The sequence below is a fragment of the Syngnathus leptorhynchus genome, chromosome 18 (assembly GCF_054491065.1).
Source record: "Syngnathus leptorhynchus isolate UIUO chromosome 18, UIUO_Slep, whole genome shotgun sequence".
Taxonomy (NCBI): Eukaryota; Metazoa; Chordata; class Actinopteri; order Syngnathiformes; family Syngnathidae; genus Syngnathus; species Syngnathus leptorhynchus.
In genome coordinates, this window is record NC_141212.1 from 3,141,523 (window position 1) to 3,159,853 (window position 18,331).

General features: G+C 47.5%; 3 protein-coding genes and 1 non-coding gene across 5 annotated transcripts; 1 reads left to right on the forward strand and 3 right to left on the reverse strand.

Moving 5' to 3' along the window:
- Positions 1-288: 288 nt before the first annotated feature.
- Positions 289-11,115, reverse strand: ift172 (intraflagellar transport 172). 2 transcript variants are annotated; one of them, XM_085938263.1, is made up of 49 exons: positions 10,839-11,115; positions 10,449-10,592; positions 10,265-10,377; positions 10,155-10,194; positions 10,007-10,072; positions 9,863-9,942; positions 9,681-9,768; positions 9,347-9,561; positions 9,147-9,270; positions 8,981-9,076; positions 8,753-8,914; positions 8,612-8,665; positions 8,440-8,543; positions 8,284-8,369; positions 8,095-8,207; positions 7,849-8,016; positions 7,623-7,759; positions 7,439-7,546; positions 7,271-7,355; positions 7,106-7,198; positions 6,962-7,039; positions 6,645-6,893; positions 6,494-6,572; positions 6,278-6,398; positions 6,065-6,209; positions 5,140-5,229; positions 4,968-5,065; positions 4,748-4,883; positions 4,556-4,672; positions 4,341-4,483; positions 4,167-4,260; positions 4,030-4,094; positions 3,772-3,952; positions 3,590-3,699; positions 3,057-3,186; positions 2,885-2,983; positions 2,658-2,767; positions 2,507-2,570; positions 2,349-2,435; positions 2,168-2,284; positions 1,997-2,101; positions 1,802-1,921; positions 1,627-1,722; positions 1,488-1,547; positions 1,314-1,412; positions 1,094-1,247; positions 938-1,029; positions 753-854; positions 289-661 (listed from the first exon to the last, which is right to left on the reverse strand). In XM_085938263.1, exons 1-48 carry the CDS (start codon positions 10,875-10,877, stop codon positions 765-767), a joined length of 5,244 nt encoding a protein of 1,747 aa, XP_085794389.1. In that variant the 5' UTR covers positions 10,878-11,115; the 3' UTR covers positions 289-661; positions 753-764. The 2 variants fall into 2 exon arrangements, with proteins under 2 accessions (XP_085794389.1, XP_085794388.1); XM_085938262.1 differs by having other exon boundaries at positions 289-854.
- A 532-nt stretch (positions 11,116-11,647) lies between these two features.
- trnaa-ugc (transfer RNA alanine (anticodon UGC)) lies at positions 11,648-11,719 on the reverse strand. The gene has a single exon. It is a non-coding gene; the product is annotated as a tRNA-Ala (tRNA).
- Positions 11,720-11,836: 117 nt separating this feature from the next.
- On the forward strand, positions 11,837-14,187 carry LOC147042386 (dynein regulatory complex subunit 4-like). The gene has a single exon (XM_085938264.1). The coding sequence runs from the start codon at positions 11,993-11,995 to the stop codon at positions 13,820-13,822; it is 1,830 nt and encodes a 609-aa protein (XP_085794390.1). The 5' UTR covers positions 11,837-11,992; the 3' UTR covers positions 13,823-14,187.
- dnajc5ga (DnaJ (Hsp40) homolog, subfamily C, member 5 gamma a) lies at positions 14,047-18,278 on the reverse strand. The gene is made up of 7 exons (XM_085938267.1): positions 17,846-18,278; positions 16,438-16,588; positions 16,141-16,354; positions 15,893-16,049; positions 15,574-15,749; positions 15,316-15,356; positions 14,047-15,225 (listed from the first exon to the last, which is right to left on the reverse strand). The coding sequence occupies exons 2-5, from the start codon at positions 16,572-16,574 to the stop codon at positions 15,577-15,579; spliced, it is 681 nt and encodes a 226-aa protein (XP_085794393.1). The 5' UTR covers positions 16,575-16,588; positions 17,846-18,278; the 3' UTR covers positions 14,047-15,225; positions 15,316-15,356; positions 15,574-15,576.
- Between the last annotated feature and the right edge of the window lie 53 nt (positions 18,279-18,331).

The window sequence follows — 18,331 nt, forward strand, 5'->3', positions numbered from 1 at the left end:
ATGATCTTTTTGTGCTCATGATTTATTGTATCGGTTTGATCAAATAAAAGACAATTGGTGTACAAATTCCCAGTGACTATTTTTTTTTCTTTGCACCACACACGGGAAAGACATCAAATCATATTGACTTTTCTTAACTTTGAAAAAATTTGATGATGATACCATCCCAAGCAAGATGGGGGGCGAATGTGTTTCCTCGGCAACCAGATGGGGTGACTCAAAAAGATGTAAAGCTACGTTTGATTTGAGTCGACATTGTACAACCAAAACACACACAGCGCTTCAAGTTTTCTACATTTTATGCTTTATTCAAAAAATTCGCTTCACTTCAATTCTAATATTACATATACAAAGTGGAAATGAAGCAGATAGCACACAAAGAAATCTCTTACGTGATCTGTCGAAGCAACCACGTCAAAAGTGTCACGAGCGAGGACTTTTGATGACTCCCCCCCCCCCCCAATCGTCAACATGGAAAGTTTCACTAAGTTCAGTTGTGAAGTGAACATTAAAAATAAGATTGAGATTGTTTACATGGGAAATTTCCACTACAAAAACAATCACGAGTAATAATGATAATAAATAACAGTTTCAGAGCTGAAGTTCTATTTTAGAATTAGCGGGATTAAAATGAGGTCGTTGCTATTTTAGGTAAACAATCCTGCAAAGAAAGCAGACCAAAAAAATAAAAAAGCCACTCGGACGAAAAGAAAATCACTGATAAATAATAAATAAGGAGAATTCTAAAGAACCTTTTGAGAGCGTCAGTGGAAGGAGTATCCGGCCGCTGGGAGGCCGCCGCACCATTGGCTGATGAACTTGAGGACGTCTTGACATTCTGGACTGTGACTGGTCTAAAAAAAAAATAAAAAAAATGCATACATTAATCGAAATGACGACGAGTCTCAACATATTTCATCTTCCCTCCCTCGCTCACCTTGGTAGTCATGAGGAATTTATTCCAGTCTTCTTTGTTGGCAGCTTTTCCCGTCGACGAGAACTCCATTTTGTTTCTTAGAACGGGATAGCCTGGAGGTGGGAGGTCATTTAGCCGTCAAACAAGACTCATTGATTCTAGATTGTGCGTGTTTACCGGTGAGAACACAAGGAAGCGAGCGAAGCCCGCTGTTAGCGTCCACCAGCGACGCCTCGTAAGAGTTCCTCTCGTCTCGGGGCAAGACCTGTTCCAGGCGACCGTACACGGCCACTGTCAGGACCCAGTTGCGAATCTCCTCCCGTTGGGTGTCCTGAAATATGCACGCACATTAAGCATTTGGGGGGGGGGTTAGCGTGTAGGGTGGCGTGGTCCTTACAGAAACACAAGGTTTGGTAGGAAGCGGAACTTCGAACGGGATGTCCGTATCGGCGAAATCCGAGTGATCTAAAGAGTCCAGCGACCCGTCGGCGATGGCCTGAGACAAAAGAAGTTCACAGAGTTTTATATTCGACACGATAGTGTTCCGTAACATTCCGAGAACCGGCCTCACGTCGCACACGTCCAGGAAGTGGTTGAGAAAGATGAAGGCCATGTTCTCCCAGCCGGCCGCCTGTGGAGGACACGAGGAAGAAAAAGTGACGTATGAGAAACATTGGAGGAAAAATAGTCACAATGGAGGAAAAACTAACCCTGCAGGCCAGGCCCGACTCGTAGAAGGCTCGATCCGCGGGGACCAGGTCGGTGTGACGCAGCAGAGACACGGACAGCTTGGCTGAGATGCTCGTCTGCAAAAAAAAGAAAATAAAAGACGACCTTGACTTCATGTGGTCCAAATGCGTTTTGTTCCAGAACTATCGCATGTACCAGCTCTTCCAACCCGGCGACGGCGGCTCTGGTGGCGTAGTAGTGCGAGATCAGCAGCATCTGCTCAAAGTCCTCATGGGCTGGAGAGTTCTCACCTGCTGACTTGGACAAGTTCTCACACTTGAGGGAAAGAAAAGAAGCAGTTTTGGGAAAACGATGACATCATCGCCAGGCGGCGACGGGTTAGGCCGGTACCAGTTGCAGCAGAACGTTGCGAAGGTCGGCCCACGTGCGGTACGGGTCGGGAGCCTCGGGAAGGTGGAGCATGTCGAGGAAAAGCCGCTTGTAGATGTTAAAGTTCTGAGAAGACATTTTTACAAGTGATGTTGCTGGTCGACCAATGAAGAGATTGATGTCTTCTTCCACCTGTGGGTTAGGTGGCGCCCCGTGCTGAACGTAGAGCTGCAGCGCCTTGAGAGCGAAGCCTTCCTTGATGAGATGCGTGGCGTATAAGGCCACGTACTTGTGGAGGATCTTAAAGTTCTGAAACCACGTGAAGGTAGAAAATAGTAACCCGCGCGCAACTTTCCGAGTTTCTTTTCTTCACCTGCTTAGACGCCGTATCCAAACATTTGTCCCACTGTCCTCTCTCGGCGTACATGTCCAGAGCAGCCATGACGTCCACGCCTACCAGCTGAAGGGAAAAAAAAAAAAAACTGTCGGCAAAAGGTGGAACATGTAGCAGAGGGCACACGGTGCACTTACAGAGTCGACTTTGCCTTGGTTCTTCAGGTGTTCCTTGTATTTTTGGTCCACGTAGCTCTCGTACCTGTGAGAGATGGTAAAAACATTTAGGTGTGTGTGTGTGTGTGTGTGTGTGTGTGTGTGTGTGCACGTGTGTGTGTGTGTGTGATACCTGGGCTCCAGCTCCTTGGCCACCCTCTTGGCTTTGTTCCACTCCTCGCCCTCCATCAGAACATCGATGGCGTCCTTGCTCAGGCCCACGTGCAAGTACTGCTCAGCGGCCTGGATTGTGACATGCAAATATATTTAAAAAAAAAAAAAATCAAATTGTGGGTCTGTGTGTGTGTGTGTGTGTGTGTGTGTGTGTGTGTGTGTGTGTGTGTGTGTGTGAGGACCCACAGTGTTGTACTTCTTGAGCTGGGCCAGGCGAGGTCCCACCACCTGAACCACCTTCACGGCTCGCTCCTCACCCAGGAACTTGATTGACAGCTCGGCGGCCTGCAAGAAAATGCTCCAATTCAAGCCCAAGTCAGCCTTCAGACACCAAGACAAGAGTAGAGGAGAGGTTCACCTTGATCCAGCACTTCTCCATCAGGGCGACGTTGGGGTCGTCCTTCACTTTCAGGTAACACTCCACCGCCCGGGAATACTCGCCAGACTGCTCCCATTCCCGGGCCTGTTCCAGCAGACCTTGAACGCCTCTGGACAGATGTGAAAAAAAAAATTGAATTTCCAAAACGAAAGCAGAATGTATCTATCACCCGCTAGAAAAACCCCAAATCAGCAGAGTTGAATAATTCAGTATCATCTTGCTTAAAACGGCCTTCTTCCTCCGCCGTTTCCACGGGTAACGTTTGATGTTTTCGCCCACCAGTCATCAAGGAGGGAGGGGGGGCGAGTTGCCAAGTTATTCCTGGTTAGGCCGAGCTGCGGCTCTTCGGCTTGATACTGATGTCGGTCTTTCAAGTCACCCCCGGAAACTCAAATTCTTTTCAAGCCGACATCTCTCGGCGCTGAGATGAATACGGAGCTAATAAGAGGAGATGTTTTTGCTCCATGGCAACCGAGCGACTCGAGTAGGACCGCCTGCGTAACGCTCCTCACCTCATTCCCTTTTTGGTGGCCTCCTTCTCATATTCCTCCTGAAGAAAGGAGAGCTTGTTGGGCAGGTATTCCTTACAGATCCGCATGGCCTCGCTCCACATGTCGGCTTCCTGAGCAAAGGATCGAAAAGACACGCCGCTTAGATTTGTAATTCGGGTCACGGCACCAAAAAATCCCGTCACCTTGTAGAACTTGACAGCCAGGTCGGATCTTTCTGCTCGGAGCAGGAGGGCTTCAGCTTTCTGGTAGTCTTTCTGTTCAAAACAGAACTTAGCGTGTCCCACCAGAACCTCCGGGATAGTCTCCGGGTCGTGGCTCTCGGCCACTCGCTGCGCGTCGGCCCAGTCTTTGTTGTGCGCGTACCTGGAGAGGTACGAGCAAGCGAGGTTCCAGAAGGTGTCTGACTTTCACGTGGTATCACGCTAAACGCGAGTCCTCACATGTGTACAGCTTCTTTGGGTTTTCCCGCTTTAATGAATTCCACCTCGGCCTCGGCAAACTTGCGCTGGAAGCAAATAAAAGGCGGGGCCGTGTTAGGAGCTGGCCGGAGATTTGATGCGGTAGCTACGTTTTGTACCTCATCTTCCAGGTACATGGCGTGCTTCAGGTGGATCTCGGGTAGCTTATCCTTGCTGGAAAGACGAGCCAGTTCGAAGGCAAAGTCGAATAAACTACAAGAAAAAGAAAAAAAGCGGATTCTTTTCCCGAAGGAGATTCTGGTCATGCGGTGTGTGTGCACGGCGGCGCTCACAAGCTGTTTGACGCCGACTCGATGCCGTACTCCAGCAGGCCAAACTTGGTGAGCAGCTTGACCGCAGCTTCCCCGCCCAGACTCCTGGCCCACAGGTAGCCCACCTGCTTCTGAGCATTCAGGCCGCCGTGGCTCTTGGCAATCTGACACATAAGACACAGTCATGTGTGTGTAGGCGCGCGTGTGTGTGTGTGCGTCTCTGTGTGTGTGTGTACCCTATATGCATCCTCCCACATGTCATGAAGTCGGTACATGTTGACGGCAGACTTCCAGTCTTTGGCCTCCATCAGGTGATGTTCCGCCTCCGGGAACTTGGACTCGGCTTCCAGCTCCTGCAGCCCAGAGAAGACGTCTTTTTTTTTTTTTGTCCCCCCAGCATTACCGATCATTTTTTATATCAAACTGACCTTAGCCAGGTGGAGGTGTGTCTCGGTCAGCAGGTCAGGGTGATGTTTGGCCACCAGGCGGACCACGTCGTCGAACATCTGCTTCTTCTTGTACATGGTGATGGCCAAGTCCGTCTGATCGACTGTGGAAAACAATCTGAAGGAATGCAATTAGTTCAGCAATATCGCAGCTCATTTTGTCTTTTTTTTTTGACGAGTCAGCAAAAAAGGCCAGTCTTACCTCTCGGCCTCCTTTAACTTGCCGTCACGCTCCATCTCCTGAGCCCTCTTCACGTAAAGCTCGCTGACCTCCTCCTTGCTCATGCACTTCAGCGCCAACTGCGTCAAACCACACAAACAACATCTTTACGCCCGTCGTTAAATGTCGAAGTCTTTCCGAAGGCAAACGAGACCTTGTGAGCTTTCTCCCAGCTCCCCGCAGTCGTGTACATGTCGATGGCGTCCTTAATGTGGCCCGCTTTGATGAACAGCTGCTCCGCCACCTACGGAACACAAACAAAGATGTTCAATGATGTTAATGAGTCAAATTCAAATAAAAACATTCATTTTCACTGTCTTATTGTTCTCGCATGGCTGTGAACGTGTCATGAACGTGTTGATGGAAAGATATGAAAAGTCAAAGCGGCAAATGCGCATTTTGCAGATGCGCCAATTAAAAAGTGTCACGTTATTGTTTCTCGCAGGTATGCGTGCGCCTCTTCTGCCTTTTATTGTCATAGTTTGCCGAGAAGCACACTTTCCTGCAGGCGGCAGCGAGCTTGTTATCTTAATGACTTTGCCAGAATGCGCCCACGGAGCAAATGGACGCAAATAGCAAACTATTTTCAGCTATGCAGAGGCGGCTCACCGAGGCTGAGCTCATCGCAACCGGCGTCCCGCGTCGCTTTTATTCCTCTCTTTGCATTTGATGTCTCATCTCCTTGCGCTCTCTCTGTCAGCAAATTATTCGCACCGTCGTGACAAACTTGCAAAGCGCACAACTCGCGCTCGAGTCGAGCCTGAAGGCTGTCGACGTGTTTGAATGACTGCAATGTCAGCCACTTTGGCTATTCGTTACAAATTAATGTGAAATAAATGACGAGCCGTATATTAAGCTCGTGTCAAATTGACTAAATCGAAATTATTAGTGAGCAATCTCAAATCATAAGACTTTCCATCTCATTGGTGTGTTCAAACAGGGCTGAGAGCTGGCTCAGACAACATTGCCCTCTAGTGGAATTGCCAGGGGAAAAAAAAAACCTCTGCTAAGCACACTTTTGTCTAACATAAATACGGCAACACTAATCGCCCTCTCAGTGTGGTTGCCAGTGTGCTCACCTCCATTTCTTGCATGGAGGCGTAATGCTGAGCTATCTTGAGGCAGTAGACGGCGGCCGCCGGGTCCTCGTTGAGCTCCAGGATGTGGACGGCTTTTTTCCACTGGCGAGCGGCGATGGCCGCTTCCACCGCCTTGATGGAGCAGCTGACGATAAAAAAAAACAAAAAAAACATGTAACAGAATTCTCTCTTGATCTCCTCTTTTCAATTTACCCGGCCTCGATGAAGTGCGTGATGGCGGCGTCCATCTGTTTCTGTTGGATGAGGTAGTCGCCCCAGGCCTCCTCTAGTTTCACCACCTGGGCGGGAAAGGAGTGGCGAGCCAGCTCCACGGCTGCACCGCACAAAAAACATTTTGAAATATAAAATGTTCCATGAGCCTGATTGTGCATGTGTTTTTTTATATATATATATATTTTTTTTGCATACCTTTACTGAAAGCGGCTCCTTTGCAATAGCACTCCAAAGCTCTCTGGTGGTTGAGCGTCTTCTCATAAAGGTCACCAGCCTGAAAGTAAATAAATAAATAAAATATCCAGGGCGACAGAACACCATCGTAAAGGACGGATGCTCGACCCACCTGCTCGTAGTACTCGGCCTTGACGAGGCTGGCGGTGATGCGGCTGACCGTGTCGCTGTTGTTGGTGATGTTGGGCCGGCTCATGGCCAGGCGGGCTGCTTTGGCCGGAAGCCCCGCCTTCAGGTACAAGTTGATAGCGCCCTGGTAGTCTCCCTCGCCCTCCTTCACCTCGCCGGCTTTCTCGTGCTGGGCCGTGTCAGTCAACCACTGGAAGTAGTTCCCGCGCAGAGTGTCCAGCTCCGGGTGGCCCTGGGTTTGGTCACCAAAGCACGGTCAGGTCAGTGGGCGGGTCATTCGGGCCGGAGGGCGGAGCCTACCTTGGCCTCAGCCACGGCGATGCATTTGTCCCACATGTGGAGCTCCTGGTACATCTCGATGGCTTCATCGATGGCGTTCTATGACAACGCGCGTTGGACTGAGAAACTATTCTTAAATTTCCCGAACTTTGCCGTGTGACGGACCTGCTCCACGTAGTGCATCTCGGCCAACTCGATGTTCTTGTCCAGCATGGCCATGCGCACCTGAACTTGATAGAACATCATTCCATCGCCGCCCTGGACATGGAAAGACATAATGAAGGACAAAGGGATTTTCGATGCGTACGGCGAATGTATGCCGGAACGCACCATTTCCTTTGAAACCTTCTCAGCTATCTGGTTTGTTTGGTGTAGGTAGCGAAGAGTGGAGACGTCGCCCAAGGCAGCAAAACACCTTCAGCACCAATTAGGGATTCAATTTATACATTTTCACCACCACACTGGTGAGGTGTGTGTACGTGCGCTCGCTTTTCAAACCTTTCTGCGATGTGCACCTGACGGGCCTCGAGAGCCAGATTACGGAGCGTTTTCCACATGGCCTCGGTCTCTGGTGACATCTCCAGAGTCTCCAGAAAGGCGGTGACACTGTGGAGGAACACGTATCTTAAAGCTTGGAAATAATACCCCAAATCATTTTGTGAGGCGGCGGCGGCAAGCGTACGCTCCGTAGTCGCCGTCGTTGACCGCCGTCCCAAACTCGATGAGGCTCTCGTCCAGCGTGTACGTCACCGTGTTGACGCCTTCGGTCACCAGCACGTCCGTCTTGCCGTTTGCTCTTTCCAGATCTTTGACGTCGCCCTGCAAGAGTGGAAGAAAAAAAGAGCTAAAGAATTATGCTGAATGCATTGTGTTACCTTCGCCACTAGAGGGCAGTATAACACAGTCACCTTGATGGGAAACATGGTGATGCTCTCGGGGCTGTCGATGCTGTACCAGATGCAAAGGTTTCCGCGGTTCTGGGCCACCACCACGTCACTGCTGGGCACCCACTGGACGTACGAGCAGAAGCTGAGCAGTGTGCTTTTGACTCCGCTGTCGATGTTGTACAGATGAAGCTGCAAAGGAAACGGCATTTGACATTTACTGCTCGGATGTTCACCGGACGTCCCGTACGAAGGCTTCGTCGCCCTTACCCGCAGCTTCTTGTCACGGAAGAGCAACTTGCAGCCCGTTTCGTTCAGCTCCAGCCAGTCCACCTTGAAGTCGTGGTTGATGGTTCCAAGGGTGGAGCCGGACACCAGGTCCACTTAGGAGACAAGAGAAGGTTGGTTTGTGATGGTGATTGTTTTGCATTCAAGCTGAGTGTGGGCCGCCAGACTTACCGACAGCGATTGTTTTTAGGTCCACCAAGTACGCGAGCTTTTTGTTGTCTTGGACCCCTTTGTGCTTCCTCTCGTTGATGCGCACACTGAACCCAATAAAAACATCACACATGAATCTTACACAGTTTGAGATGATGTCGTATCGGTGGGCAGTACCTGATGAGGTGAGGGTTCATAAATTCCGTTCTGACGGAGCCCAGCACTTGGTTGTCACTGTACTCCACCAGGCTCAGCTCCCCGGCATTGAAAATCATGCATACCTGCAACCAAATTTCAATTCATTGATTTTGGGTGCGTCCGTCTGTAAAAGTTTAAAGCGGACACTTACCGACTCGTTCTCAAAAAAGAACTTCTCGTTTCCACCGCCGCCAGGCCACGGCACCTGAGAACGAAGGCGAAATCATCAGAAAAAGACACGAAGAAAACGAAACAAAAACTTGCCCATTGTGTTGAAATTCAATCGTGTCACCTCGCTGAGCTTGTTGGCCAGCATATCGCCCAGCAGGAGGGTGTCGGAAGTGTGGGCCACCAGGTAGCGGTCCTTGCCCATAATCTTCACCTCCTCTATCTCGTAGCCATAGTACGACTTGAGAACCACCCGTGAGCCCGTCGAGAGGTTCCTCACTATCACCTGAGGAGGAATTCAAACGCCACATTTGTGCTTTTGAAAATAAATCCACTAAAATAAAGTCGCTACCTGGCTCAGCCCCACATAGGTGACTTCAAACTTGTTCTTGTAGATGCTCCTCCTCAGGCAGCAGTCAAAGATCTCCACACCCCCACACAGCGTCCCCTGTCAAAACAAAATGGAACTTCTACTGATTGCTTTCCACGTGGAGTGAGCTGACGAGGCGGGTATTTACAGCGCAAAGCCGAGATCCATCCCGCTTCCAGGCCAAGCTTGTGATGGTGTAGAGGTTGAGGATCTCTTTGGGCTTGGCCTCATCCCACAAGCCTCTCCGAGGTGCCCAGTTGAAGACCCGCAGCCTGGACAGAAGTAGGAACAAGTAGGCTAGAAATGTTCCCGCACTTGACTTAAATTAGACGAGGGATGCGGAAAAACCTGTCAAAGCTGCCCAGTACCACCGACTGGCCGCTGGGGCTGCTGGCGGCGACTGTGAACTCCCTCTCGCTGCGGTCGCGGCTATAGTCGAAGGTCTGCAGGATGTGGCCCTCGCGGCTGTAGGCCACTATCTTCTTGTCGCAGCCGCCCACCACCACGCTGTTGGCGCCCCAGGCCAGAGCGTACGGCGGGCACGTGTGTGTCAAAAGCTTCCCCTGAGGAGATATTTGCACAATTTCCATTTGAATTATTTTATATGGTATTATTTTTGTAATATTTGGAGAATTACAAGATTGTGCAAGTCCTATTTGGAGAATTACAAGTTTGAGCTAACCTGAGATTCACCCGAGCCTTCGTCATCGAAGAAATAGCGAACAACGTTCCCGTTCGCGTGGCCGCACAAGATGCCCTTCCCAGTAACGCTGAAGAAAATAACAAACAACAACAAAACACATCAACACATATCGACTTCTTAAAGGATTTTTTGGGGTAATAAATGACAAATAGAATATTTACTTGGATGCCAACGAGACAACGTAGGACTCTGTGCCGTAGATGGGCGACGACTTATTTGTTTGAACATTGGCTAGACGAACCTGTTAAGAAATAAAAATATTACGCAATGGTGAATGAGTTGATTCACGGCAACGTTGCTTTTACCTTTCCATCCATTAAACCATAAACGATAGCATGCTCTGCAGGCCAAAGCAGACAAGTCACAGAACTCTGAAAAACATTCACAATGATTAATGCCTCATCATCTCATTAGAAAAAGCAACAAGTGACCCAAAAACTAAATGGTTCTCACTGTCTGAATAAATTTGTTGCAAATGGTTTTCTTGTCCCCCCTGCAAAGACGAGAAGAATTTATCATGTGCAAGCCCAGAAAGTGAGACATATAAACGTGATTTATGTTACCAGTCCTCTCCGATCCGATACACGTAAATGATGTTGTCCGACTGGCCTATGGCGATTCTGGTGGAGTCGGGTGAGAACGCCATGTCGTTGACCACGTAACTCTGCTTGCCATACTGACAAGACAACAACATATAACACCATATAAAGAAGAGGAGCCAAGGTGACATCAGGTGACAAAGGATACCTTGGAGTCGATGGGCTTAGTAGAGAATTTATCCCTCCTCTCGCCCTGCTCGTCATACAGCAGCACCACTCGGTCCACAGTGCAAACAGCTAATTTGCTGTTATTAGGGGCCCAGGCCATGCAAGTCACTTTGGCCGAAGTCTCCTGGAGTGGAACAACAACAACAAAAACATTTATGTGTCAGTCAATATGCTTTAAATACAATGCAATGCAATTGACAGGAAATTGAAATGTCCTGAAACCCTAAATGCACCAAAAGAGACGTTGAAAGATGCTAACAAGTAAACCAGATTTTAATCTTAATTAAGAGCAAATGTCCATGCATTTTGAGAAATAAAAAATCGAAATCAACAGTCAAGTCACAGTTTAGGATCGCCTAAATTAGCTTACCTGGGGTGTTAAAAGCGTCTTTAGATGCTTCAACTGCATGTTTGGACTTCCCGAGGTGAGAGCGCAAACCTAAGAAGCGTTGATATTTTTTTCTCTAATTTGTTGCTTTCGGGGACATTTTTGCAAAGACTAAAAATTGGGGAGCAAAGAGAAAGACGCATGATCGTCCCTTGATCGAGCGGAATATCTGTTGCTTGACTTCATGGCTGACTGGCTTCGCGTACTGGATGTCCACGGTATTTTGCCATGGAAACAGTCGCCATCTTTACGACGTCATGGTGACGAAGGGGCGTGATTATTACGTCATTGCGTTAGTTGAAGGACCCCTAAACCTTAGAAAAAGATAATTTATTACTTTGGGGAATTCACTTATTGTCTTGAAAATTTGCTAAGAAAAACAATTTTTGTTTTCTTGCTTAGAAGATAAAAGAATAAACATCCGGGTCCTGTAAACGTGTAATCTGTCGCTGCATGATGACGTTAAAAGTAGGCCATAAACAAAATAAACAAAAATCTCCTTAGTTACCGATTTGGACGGGGACTTGTAGTGCGTTTCAAAAGCATGGAAATGCATTTCGGATGAGTATATCATTAAAATTCACGTTCACATGTATTCTGAATGAACATGTTTCCCAACACGAAAAAAAACCCAACGTCAATGTGATTCAAATGTGCGAATTCTAAATACAGCTCGCTTCAAATATATTTCTATTTAGATTTGTGACAACGCATGACAATGAATAGTATTAAGATTTAGACAATAACGCGAACGCAGATTTCCTAAAAGCATAATCGCTGAGGCAAAAGAGTGGAGATGCCGGGGATCGAACCCGGGGCCTCATACATGCAAAGCATGCGCTCTACCACTGAGCTACATCCCCGTATCAGAACGTTGCTCATAAATCAGTTTTAATTATATAGCAAGTCAGCGCGTTGATGCAGATGACGTCAATCTGTGCTGTCACAAGGATGCAAAAAAAAAAGATGCATGACTTCAGGGGTCAGGCAAAGCTTTGTGATGTCATGCATGTTCACAGGATGGCTTCGTGGGTGTGCATCAACGTTCCATCTTTATAGTGTGCTGTGGACGGTTGTTTCCACCCATTTGCAAGCGATCACGCTATTCATAGAGGTATAATTTCGGACAAGTAAGTATGCCTCCCAAAAAAGGCAAAGGAAAAAAGGAGAAAAAGGAGAAAAAGGAGAAAAAGGGGCCCAAAACACCAAAAGAGCCCGAGCCTCCGCCCGAATTGTCAGACGAGGTGAAGGCCCTCATAAGCCAAATTGAACAGCTAAAAATAGATGTGGAAACAGAAATGAAGGAGAGGAACAAGTTCCAGCTGGAAGTGGACATGCTCTGCACCTTCTGGGAGGTGACGGGCCAACAACTGGAGGAGACCAACGCCGAGTATGTCAACCTGTACAACGAAATCGAGACGGACGAGCTTAACCACCGTCAAGACATCAAAGAGTACTTGGGAGGAATCAAACTCTACAAGGAGGATCTCAAGAAGCACCAGGAAGACTTTGAAAAGCATGTGCGTAAGGTTGAGGAGTTGGAGGTCAAGCCTTACGAGAAGGAGCGTGGCGAGATGATACTGGACGAACAGATGGACATCGAGGACACTGTCAACATGTTGAAGGCCAGGCATAATGAAGACATGGCTAGAAGAGAACAGGAGATGAATGAGCAGCTCCTGCAGACGGAGCAAAAGTACAAGAAGAAGCTGGAGCTGCTCCAACACGACCTGACCGACAAGGAGAAGACCAAACTGTGCGAGAGAGAGTACTACTGGAGTAATCTCATCCACAATCTGCAGCAAGATCACGACCAACGCTACAGCAAGTTTGACGCCTTTGTCAATGAGTGCAAGACGAAGGACCTGCACCATAAGGACAAGCTAAGGAAACAAATCCAAGTCTTTGTCGCCACGGAGGAGAATAAAAACCAGGGTGTGGATGGATCGATGGATATCAAGATGCTGAAACAAGAGCAAAAAGAGGTCCAGGGGCAAATTCTCAAACTCCAAAAATTCTTGAGGAATCCCATCGTAAAGACGCACCCCAATGAGAAGGTCAAACGTCTGGAACTGAACAAGTTAAATCAAGACTACGAGTCACGGGATCAGAAGTTGAAGCAACTCGAGCGGAAGACGGAAGAGATGTGCCACACGTATCGTGAAAACCTCCTCGATATCCAGTGGAAGGCTGATCAGGAACATGCCCAAATGGAAGCCCAACTGGCCGCACTGAAGGAAAAAATCCAAAAGCTCCAGTCTCTGATTTGCACGCGGCTCTTCGGCATCGAGATCCCAGACACGGAATCCCAGACGCTTGTGAAACAAGCTGGAGACGACCAGGTGGACGAAGCGGGACGTAGCCAGGGACACTGGAGCCACAAGACCAGACTCAACCAGACGGTCACCTGGCAGCTGCAAAATGTCAAGGAGCTTCTTCAGAGAGACGTGGAGACTGCCATCAAGGAGAGGTCGGCTCTGACCAAACTCATCAACGAGAAGGTCGACGAGGTGTTCCAGGCCAAGAAAGCCCTCCAAAAAGTCACATGGCAGCTCGAAGTGGCGAAAAAGTTCAAATCAGGCAAAATCCCGGAAGAATTCTGTCCAGAACCCTTGGAGACACCACTCCACCTCCAGGATGACAAGCAACCCATGAGCGACCTGATGGAAGAAGTCATCAGGATCGCGTGCAAGGATCCTCCGACCGACGCCCAAAACAGGTTAAGCTCCTTGATGTGTGACCAAGTACTGGACAGGCAGCTGAGGAACAGCAAGGAGCTCCTGCAGAGTCATGCCGAGGTGGCCACCAAGAGGAGGACGCAACTCATCCTGCTATTGAACGACAAGACGCACGAGCTGCACGGCCTCCAACGCAAAATCAAAGACACCTTCAACGAGCTGGAGAAGCAGAAAATGGCCGCCGACCAGAAACTGAGCGTACGTGGAGCTTTGATACAACTCAAGTAAATGTGGTCGATTTGATCTTATTGCCAAAAGTGACTTATAAAAAACAAAAACTGAAAATGTAACAAAATGAGGAATAAAGACAACATGACAATACGCAGCAAAAATGTCTTCTTGATCTTCAGCTATTTTGTTGGAAGCTAAATTCTGTGCAGTTATTATGCTAGCACAAAAAAAATTACCAAAAATTGAGGAACATAAAAATAGGTTATGAACTGGAGAAAATGTAAAAATATCTTTTCTGTTTTATTTGGTCAAATTTCAGAGCACACACACAAATGGTCAGTTTGAATCAGCTTGGCTTGTTGTGTTAAAGATTTTTTTTTTTTTTTTTTTAAGCTAAACAGGTTGTCCAACTTTTATTATGAAGGGACTCGAGCAATAGCTGCGGGCTAACCATAGCTAGGCTAACAGGTTAGCAAAGTGCCGCTTGGCAAATTTTCTTATTCACATAACTTAGAAAAAAAAAAGTATTTACACTTAAAACACGTGCATTAAAAACATGTCAAAAAATCTGCGGATCTATGACTTATTTACAACAACAACAAAAATAAAAGTGACATCTTTGATGTGTTTTGCTGATTGATAAATTTTGGTTGTGTGAGGTAAATAGCTTTTTTTTTTTTAAATATAGTTTGAAATTAGCAACATTTACACAGCTTCAACTTCTAATCTTGTCAAGTTTTAGCAGCGGACTTCAAAATGTGCTCTTCAACACTGTTGACACAAAATGACTAACAAAAAAAAAAACATTTCACTCGACTCTCACTAATATTCTCAAATGTTGGAATAGTTTCTGTGCCTTCTGGGTTTTTTTCCCAACATGACAATGGCTCATTTTAAAACGCTGGTTTGATGAAAAATGGATGATCATTTTTGCTGACCCCATCATTTTAAGAATTGGCCACTGAAAATGGGGCATCTCATCCCCGCTTGCAGCTTATTTTGAGTGAAATGATAGACTTGCTGCTATGGCAACAGAGGAAAACCTGCCGGCACGGCTGTCAGCGGGCTACATCGAGCTCCTGGGAGGAAATTTCCATTTGCTGGTTGATTCTTTTGTTTGTAGCGAGTGGCACTAAACAAAAAGGGAGCAGATTCTGCATAACTTTACGGAGCGCATGCAGTCCGATATAAAAAAAATAAAATAAAATTGCATGCACATTGAATTCCCATCAGTGCCTCGACTCGCAAAAGAGGAAAGTGGTCCGATGCTCCCCAAACAGTGTTGCGTCATTTCCTGCTCATTCTCGGGATAAAGCACCGTGTGGAGGTGACGTGGAGGAAGAAAGATGCAGGAGGTCCACAGAAGAACAAGAAGATGCAACTTTCCTTAGAGGAGGTCCGGCACGTGGGGAATAAGGGCGGTGGTCCAGTGCTCGAGGCATGGGGACGAAGGGGGCTTCCTAGTAAGGAAAAAAAAGTCATTATAGCTACCTAATTTAATAATAATAGTAAAACAATTAAAAAAAAAAAAAGACATAATAATAGTGCACCTCTTTGCTGCTGTTGATTCATGACGTCCAGTTTCATCGTCCTGGGGGAGGAAAGCACTTTGAGTGCATTCTTAATCAAATGCTTCAGCGAACGTGTATTGTGAGTTGTGCACATGCAAATAAGCTTCATCACACATCGAGCCGATATTGAAGCGGTTAGTCCAAAAAAAAACACAACAAAGGTCAACAGGAATAAGTTCGGTTATGACTTGATGACGAGCAGGCAACATGCGAGGCAAAGGAAACGGCGGCTCTTACGAGTCATTTTGACTCGGGCAAGCTCTCGCGGGGCTTCTCCTCTTCTTGCTGCAACCCGGGCTCGGACTCGGGTGCAGGCGGGGGCGGCATGGGCAGCGGGGTGGGTGGACCTTTGCCGTCCGGGGTCTGGGCGCCGCCCCCGCTGGCCGAGGGTTGGCCTATGATTACTGTGTTGCCTGTTTTTGAAAATCAACGTCAAGAGAAATGTCCAGCGCCCCCCTGTGGCCGACTTCACATCTGACTCTGGCATCTCTGTCTCGCCGCACACAACATCTACATTGGCGATGATCAAACGCACAGAATCATCTTCAAGGCTCACCGTTGTCCTGCTCTGCTTTGATCTGCGCCTCCAGATCCTCGGGGTCCACGTACTGGTAGCTGTCGTCTTCTTCCGGGGGCTTACACCTGCCGCAGCAGAAGCAGCAGCAGCAGCAACAGCAGCAGCAGCTGAACAGCGTGCAGCACAGCATCAGAGCCTACGCGCAAGGCATCGGAAAAAAACAAGGAACTCGATGAGGCGCTCAAAGAAGAATGTATGCATCTGTGTCGGCGGTGACTCGAACTCACCTTGAACCACCACTTGGACATGAGGAAGTAGTACTTGACGCTCTCCTCCCCAAACTGCTCAGACACGTACAGTCCCATGGAGCCGTACTGGTCGTAGATCTTCCTCTTGGTTTCATCGTTGAGGATGGTGTTAGCATTGTTGATCTCCTTGAACTTCTCCGCCGCCTCCGGGTTGTCCGGGTTCTTGTCCGGGTGGTACTTCAGCGCCAACTTCCTGCCGGGAGACGAAGGGTAAGGTTTCGAGTTTGAGAGTTACTTTAGGAATGTGTGTGTGTGTGAATCGACACGAGCGCTCGCCTGTAGGCTTTCTTGATGTCCTCGGCCGAGGCGCCTTTCTCCAATCCCAACACCTTGTAGACGCTCTCCCCCACCGTGGACATCTTCCTCTGGGCCCGCGACGCATGGGGGTTGGCGTGGGGGTTGGTGTTAGCCATGGCTCACCGCCGCTCTACATGTCAACACAAACAAAAATTCTTTATCTATGGTAAACGACTAATATTACTGCTGTACTGAGGAGCTGACAGTATTATACTGCCCCCAAGTGGCCAAGCCACACAATATAGAAGGAGCAGCATAAGATGCAATGAATTGAATCAAAAAATCTATTTAATCATGAAAAAAACAACCTGAAAATCATTACGAACACATTTTAAAGCCCAAGGAAGTAGCCAGTGTAATACACACTCACACACAAACGGGTTCAGCTAAGAAGATTACATTTTGCCGACCTTTCACTTAATGAGCAGGCCTGGGCAGCTTTGGGTCAACTGACTGCCCTCGGAAAGCGTATCAAAGTCATTAAAAGACAACTCGACAGAGAGGAGACAGCTCAAGAAGGATGTTGTTTTAATCAACCCTGCCATGCACACACACACACACACACACACACACACACACACACACACATGCGGACATGATGACACTCACAGGCACCCACGATAAATTAACAGTTACTGACGATATAACGATGCACCAATTATTCTTTTGAACACCCTTGCATCTAAATTTAGCTCATCTGGGAAAAAAAACCTCACAACCCTCCATTCTCAACAAAACAAGTCGTTCTTTCAGCAATGCAGACATCATCATGCCTCACCTGTTCAACTCTTACCCCCCCCCTCCCCCCCCAAAAAAAATCATATGAATTACAACTTGTAATTTGAAAACCTCCTGAATCCAGGTGACTTGTATCTCAAGGCACCACTGTATACTGTTCCTAATATTCTGGCTCTCTTGTGCAACTAAATGTGATTAGTGACTACTTGAGTAGCTTTTATGATTATGTGCTGCTGATGCATGGTAGGTTGGCGCGGGCTGTGCAACCTGCGAGGTTACGTTCAGGGCATAGCACTAGGGGGTCCTTTAAATTCAATATGGGATTAGAAAAAAAAAAAAAGTGCATTTCAGTCTGTCTCGTCAATGTGTTGCAGAAACTGTGGCGGACAGCAGTGACGCTGCGTGTTTGTCGCCCTTGTCCTTGCCTGGCTAGACTTAATCCTCTGGCTAATGTTAATCTCCCGGCACGTTGACAATTAAATACTTTCTATTATTCTATTTGACAATCGCTGTCAGTGAAAAATTTAATGACATGATTATACAGTATGACATTAATACACCAAATAATTGCATTTTTTATAGGCCTCTCCTCACCCTGTTAGCATCTTGCTAACTAGTGTGTGTGCACGCGTGTGTGTGTGTGTGGTACCTGATGCTAACTGAAAGCGGTGTCTCGCCGGGATGCTGACTGGATCATCTGGTTTAGCGTCCGGACCCCCGATCATGGATTCGGTAGCACGCTGGGAAGGTTAGCCGGGGTCGAGTATTCATATGGCGGCGCCGTTAAGCGAACCGAGCCAAGCCGAACAGCGCCGGTGTAATGTCAGCCCGCTGTCAGGATCTTTCCAGGGAATGACGTCGAGATGCGTTCAATGTCACGACGGAAAAATTCGTTATTTGGCGAGACGTCGCATTTGCAGCAGTTGAAAAATGACCCCAAAAAAAAATAATAAAACCGCAAACTAAGGGATTAAAATAAACTCGAATAGCCATATACACAAATGAAATCAAAATTTATCATAAAAAAATATATATATATATGGCGATCGGGTATAGATACCATCTCACTCATTACAAAAGTACACGACAAAACAAACCATAATGAAACATAATAGACAATACTTGAACCAGAGTT